Source organism: Triturus cristatus, chromosome 2_1 (assembly GCF_964204655.1).
Source record: "Triturus cristatus chromosome 2_1, aTriCri1.1, whole genome shotgun sequence".
NCBI classification, from domain to species: domain Eukaryota; kingdom Metazoa; phylum Chordata; class Amphibia; order Caudata; family Salamandridae; genus Triturus; species Triturus cristatus.
Genome location: NC_140581.1, coordinates 232,413,508 through 232,420,226, shown reverse-complemented (window position 1 = coordinate 232,420,226; position 6,719 = coordinate 232,413,508). Strand labels below are relative to the sequence as shown.

At 46.8% G+C, this 6,719-nt stretch overlaps 1 protein-coding gene across 1 annotated transcript in view; it reads right to left on the bottom strand.

Moving 5' to 3' along the window:
• Window positions 1-974: 974 nt before the first annotated feature.
• The window catches only part of GRP (gastrin releasing peptide), a 42,080-nt gene continuing 36,335 nt past the window's right edge, over window positions 975-6,719 (bottom strand). The window contains exon 3 of the mRNA XM_085640701.1: window positions 975-1,293. Within this exon, the coding sequence (XP_085496827.1) occupies window positions 1,240-1,293 (54 nt within the window). The 3' untranslated portion in view covers window positions 975-1,239. The remainder of the gene's footprint in view (window positions 1,294-6,719) is intronic.

Sequence of the window (6,719 nt, the reverse complement as noted above, 5' to 3'; positions counted from 1 at the left end):
ACAGTACAACCACAACTACTAACCATCACACTCCTACAAGTGTGACAATTCAGACTATTCCAGGCCCTCAAAGCTATAAGAATGGCTTGGGGAGTAGCTATTAGTCATTGTTAATCTGCATTGATTTAATAAACAATTAGTGTTTTGCTTATCTCTAAATAAAACAAATAGCGTCACCATGTGGCAGACTGTAATGGTGCCGGTGTTGACAATTAAGTGCCAGTGCCGAGCACCGGAAACTGCCGGCTCAAATTAAGAACTGCATGTAAGCATTTTCATTTGTCTCTTTCTTGGCTTGTTGTAGTGACACTGTCATTCTTGGTGTTCCATCAAGCAGGTCTGGTTAACTTATCTTGTTGTGTGCATTGAGGGTGTTGAGTGATTGATCAATTGTTTCCTCTGTAGAAGTCGGTGTTTATATGGTTTGGAATGGTTTTCGAGCGTATGTGGTTTGAGATGTGCATTTCAGCATCTTTACCCTCATAACTGTTTAGCGTTATGTTGTTTCCTTTGGTAGCTCATCTTGGTATTGGGTTCCTATTGTTTGTTTGTATATGGTTTGTGAGGAAGGGAGATGTGTGTTGTCCTTCCTTACTTCTTATATGTGCTATCTTGTCTCTTCTGTTTCCCATGATGTTGTAGATTGGGATGTGCTGGAGGATCCTTGAAGGTGTGCCCAAGGTAGTTAGACCTGGGTTTAGCTACCAGTAGCATCTGCTCCTAATGGGGTCTGCTGCACATACATGTACCTACGCCTATGCCTTGGACCTAAGACTCCTATTGCTATCAAGCTGTCTGCATGTTGCTGTGCTTCCTGCGTGCCAACTTACTGCATTACACCCTGCCTCCGAAAAGAAACTGAGCCCTGAATTGTCGCATTTTACAGCCTCTGTAGCTCAACAACCTTTACTTTTATTAATTGACTTTAAATCAATATTGCTTCGACCTCAAAAGATGAACAGCTCAGACACTGATGTGGTAAAATAAAGCCATGTAATTGAAAGACAATTCCACATTAATTATTTACAGCAAAGCAGTACAAACAAGACTTATCTGCTTGAAACCACACATTTAGTTAATTCTGAACACACAACTGTCATGTATTTTACACAAGATAAAATCTTGTTTACAGAAAGGAAATAGCATTTGTTATCTGCTGCAATCAAATGTTTGCCAGACATGTCTCTTTCGGGTGTCTTTCCCGTCTCCCAGGTTTAATGTTCTTCTCCTCAATCATTTTCAGCTCGGAGAATTTTCTTTCATGTTCATAACTTGAACTAGATAATCCAACATCTAGGAATGAAAAACAGATAAAAATTCAATACACCGTATCCAACAGTCACAAAAACTGTTGCACTCTTTAAAAGGCTAAATTCATAATATACACATCTGCAAATATCCTGCACATCATTAAGACTCACAAAAGGGATATCAACAAGCAAGCTAAAAGATGCTACTCCTGACTTGCCTTTGGTACCCCTGACAATGCCATTGTTGCTCCTGGTCTCGGCTCATAACGGCAGCAGCAGCGACAGAAAGTAAACAGAGCTCCGTGGCCATATTCATCCAGTGCTGGCCTTTCAGAGGGCGTTGGGGCTATGCCTCCTCCCCCCCCCCCCTTTCCAGTGCATGATGAGTCTGTCAGGCTCAGCTATGGTCAGCGTGACAACCCCTCATCATGTCAGCATCATGTAGCCAGGCACTTGTCATGCGCTAACGTCAGGGCTCGAGTCGGGGTACCACGCGGGTGGACGGCGTCCCCCCACTTATTTTACCAGGTGGACGCCGTCCCCCCTGCGCAAAAGCTGGCCGCATTGAGGGCTTCACGAGGAAAACATAATCCCAGCACACCACCAAATAAAAGCAAGAGAGGAAACGGCGCGCGCTCACAAGGGGGCCGGGTTTGGAATAGGAAGGAAGTGTGATGACAACGCCGAGGTGGCAGCTTGCCCCCTTCACCTTTCGTGACGACACTTCCTATCGTGACGTCACTTCCGGTGACACCACCTAACTTGGAGCGTCCCCCCACTTCTTTTTTTAGGACTTGTGCCCTGGCTAACGTGCAGGGATCAGACAGACATGGTTTGCCGTGCTTATGCCCAGAGGGCAGTGACGTCATCAGCCTGGCAAAGCGTGAGGATTCTCCCCTGGTGACAAAGCGGAGCGTCACTGATGTCGTCAGCCCTGGGTACCTTAGAGTTCAGCACGGAAGTGCCCAGGGTTGACTGTCACTCAGCAAAGCCTCACTCAACCCTTGGCCAACTTATCACAGAGTGGGGCGGGATCAACAAGTCTCACTTACTGACGCCGCCTTGTGACAACTTTGGAAAGGCCCTCCTTTCATTGGCTGACACTTGGCAAGGTTAGCCAATGAGAGGAGGTGGCTGTTCCTGCTGCATGGGGCTGCCCAAGGCTTACATCTCCTTCCCAGGCTATCATGCTTCTCCCGCCTGTGACCCGCTAGTCCTGCCTTTCCACTGTAGCCCACCAGGTACGTGTTTAATTGAATGTCTGGATGAGTGTGTACCCCTGAATGTATGTTTATTTGTGTGCATGTGCTTGCAAATGGGTTTGAGTATGTGTCTACATGTATGTGTTTATGAGTGGGGGGTAAATATGTCCGTGTGTGTGCTTGTGAATAGATGGGTGAGCGCATGTCCACAGGTATGTTCTTATCGATGGGTGGAAGTGAGCATGTGCGCATGTGTGTCAGCCCCTAGAACCTCTACCGTTGAGTCGCCTCCATTGTCTGCATCAAAGAACTTTGAACTTGCAAAGCCTGTGGTGAGCAAACTTGCAGGCTTGAAAACCACAATAGAAATGTACAAAGGAGATATTGCAAGTTTGTTTGACTCTACAACCCTATATATATCCACATCGCAGCACTTCCGAATAATTAGGGAAAGGGATGTTCTCCTTTTCGTACAACTCAGAGATTTGATTATTGGAGGGCGAATGCAGAAACTGGTGCAGACCACTGATAGTAAAGCAACTCATTCAAAGGAAGTAGCATTTATTTTCCAGGGGAGAGCTCTCTGCGAATGACAGCTTCCACTTTGTCTATGTGAACTACAGGCATCTGACAGAGCACCTAGCAGTCTGTGGGCCCACTGCAGGCTCTCCCTGATGTCACTTATTTTATATTATATTTTTTTATTTTATCCCCTATCCCTTAAATGGACCGGGACAGAATCTCCAGTCCTGGTATTTTGAAACTGTGACTGAAAGGCTGGAGGTTTGCTGTCCCTGGGGGCCAGCCTTCAGGCCTGCATCTGCATCCATTCTCAATCACTCACCAATGGAATCCAGCCTCATTAATATACATGGTTTGAGGATTTCTCATGGTGGCTGGATGAAAGAGAGGTGATGCGACCAGTTATGCTTCCCTCCTAACTTCCAGCCTTTCAATGTCTTTGAAGTGGTGGCTCCTCCGCTAAGGCGGAGGGGCATCACCCCACTGCTCATTGAGCTTTGCCCCTTTACTGAGCACACCAACATGTTTCCCATTTTCTCCTCCTTTTTCCGGTCCCAACTGAGGATTCCCTCTGTCAGGCTGAGCCACCCTCTTTCACCTGCCCACCTCAGAACAGCTGCTCTTTCAGAACCACAAACAGCCATGAATGTCAATTCGCTAAAATGCCAGGGGTAGCAGAAGTGACATCATACGCCCTTTGACCTCCACTTTCACTTATACAAACACCCAAATTCACACATACAATCTCTCACTCATAAACACACTCACCAGGAAGCATGCAAAAAACACTTTTAATTTACCTCAGCTGCCATGGAAGGGCATATTCCAGCTTATTTTACTCCATTTTTATTACACTGTTGGTGAATAATATATTTTATTTATTCACTATTGGTGTAATAAAAAATTGACAGAAAATAAAGAGAGTGGAGCCCCGGCTACCCCAGTGTTCCTGGCACTGAATTTGCCACCTCTGAGGCCAGGGGTCGCAAAGGGAGTGCTACGGGTAGCAAAGGGCAAGCAAAGGGTCACAGCTGCGACCCCTAATTGCAGTGGTGGCTGACATGGACCCGGGGTGGTGGGCAGAGGGTGGCTGTGGGGTCAGGGGTATAGAAAATAATAAATAAACGTACCTCCTCGCCATGTCTCTCCTCTGTCACTGCGACGTCTCTCCTCCGTCTTCTTACCGCGTCTATCCCAGCCAGGAAATGGAAGCACTCAGGCTCCCCTGAGCCAATCACAGTGCTGGAATGCAGCGTTGTGATTGGTCTGAGATCTGTGGTTTGACGCGCAGCTAGGTACTGGGAGCCTGGGCATGTTCTCCACCCAGGCAGTAATGTAGCCTGGGAGGAGAATATGCAAAGTGCGCATGAATGTTTGGCCGGCAAGAGACGGCCAGCCAAACATTCAGGCACACTTTCAGAGTGCCACCACTCCTCCCCGCTCCTCTGTGAACAGAGCAGCCCCTGCCATGCCAAGCTGCGGCAGCAGGAACATATAAAATGATAATAGAAATGAGTTATCATTTTATTTTTCCTTAATTTACACCGCTGAAAGGAGTGGGGCGACGATCCGGCGCCTTAGCGGAGGAGCCGCCACTGCCTAATTAGTGTCAATGCAAACAGCTCTGGCTGGTTGATTCCAGACGAAGGGATTCTTTCATGGTGAGAAGCACGTTCCAGCGGTGCCCAAATGTGCACCCGTAGTGTTTGCAGCGGATATTCTCTTCTTTAAAAAGAAAATCCTTGGGAAAGGATGAGAACTCAACAAGAACTGCATGAGTGAGGCTGGCGAGGAACCACAGTATTCTAGTGAGAGGGCTGGAACGGTGAGAGAGACTTCACAGTTGAAAGTCCAGAACAACTGGTTACCGCATTGATTGAGATTGCAAAACATTAGCAGCACCCCCTTTCTTTAGATCACCGCCTTAAGGACACTTTTCATGATGTTATTTTTACAGCTTTATACAGCAACAACTCAATCCGCAGTTACTGGAGCGCTTTCCACGAGCGCCAGTTACATTATTCATTCAGTTTTTGCCCAGAGTCACAGCATTTAGGCAGTGATGGATGAATTTATTTTTGAACAATACATGAATTGAGTATCACTTATGATCACCCAAATGAAACCTGAGTATCTTATTGATGACGTTTGCAACAGGGGATGTCAGATAGAAACACGGCCAGCTAAACCTGTGTATGCGGTGCAGGATCAAAGTTTGTTTAAAACTGAGGGCGTGAAGCAAAAACACGTTGAATTCTAAATACTTCTAGACGAATAGCCACAATCAGAACTAGTGCTAAGTGCAGCAGCCACCGCAGTCTCTCCTGGCTCATCCGCGGTTGTGGCGCGAGGCCAGAATAATCTGGGAAATCAGCAAAGAGGGAAGTGATAAAACATCTGCCGAAGTGGGCAGTATGACCAGTCAGATAAAATCCTCCGGAACATTAGAGTTCTTTACATTGTTGCCGCCTTCTGTTGATCACCACACCCCCCCCCCCCCCCAAGCCCCTGTTTCTCAGGTTTCTTCAAGAGGGCTTTTAACATCTAATCCTCACCTCAGCTCAGTCATTGGTGCCTTTTCGGGGTGCAAAATAAATAAAGCCAAGTGTGAGCCGCTGCCACAAAGGAATTTAGGTCAGAGATTTAGCATTACACTTTTTATTTCACGTGGAAAACCTCGGGCCTGAAATACTTAGGCCTGCGGATTAACAGAAGTCTTGACAACACATGGTGACTGATAAAATACAGCCCCTACTTGGCAGTACTGAACAGGACGTTGCGCGATGGTGTACTTCACAGGTGTCTTTGTGGGACAGAGTACAGAAGATCAAAATGGTAACAGCCCCCAGGCTTAGCTATGTTTTCGGCATCCTGCCATCTGTGGTTCCCATACGCTTGCTTCGTACTATCAATAACCGTATCAATCAATCAATGTTTGTCTGGGCGGGCTGGAAGCCCAACCTAAAGACCACAATACTCCATGCGGACCCCAGCCCGAGTCTCTGACTACCTGATATGCGTTTAAACTATTTGGCTCACCATCACTCACCGTTGGCCTACTTGCTGACACCTATAGATGATCAGACACTCTCAGTGTCCCGGGAAAGAGCGGGAGCACAGACGTCAGCGCGTCCGGATTCTTTTTATGACACTTGAGCCCCCGAAAGATGTTCATTGCAGACTCACCCTACGGGCCATGAGGACTACTTGTACAAGACTCACATCCTCTTCTCGGCATAGATAGCACTATTCATAAAGAGGCACCATTCTGGTCCAATGAGGCTGTTACCGGTGGTCGACTGTCAATCCGGGATGTTTCGGCAGACCAGGGGATAAAGACAATTGGAGATCTTATAGATGGTGACTCTTCCATCCCTTCGAGGCATTCAAATTGGAGTTACTTTGCCCCAGTCGTAGTTGTAGATGTATTGACAAATACAACATTGATCCATCTCCCAAACTCACCCATTTTGGAATTTCAAAGAAAATGGGGGCTGTCTAGGGGAGTAGGGGAGGTGTCTCTAATATGTATCAAATACTCATCGATAACCTCTACTCCCACAACACCTGTACGGCATCACAAATTTACTGGCAGGACCGACAGGGTATCGCCTACTCTGATACCAACTAGAAGGCAGCCCTGCAGAACCATGACTGCTCACTCCAGGAAGTGAAATTGAAATATTCTTATTTCAAGATATTGCATAACTGGTACTGGTTCCCTTACAAGATATACAGAGCCCGT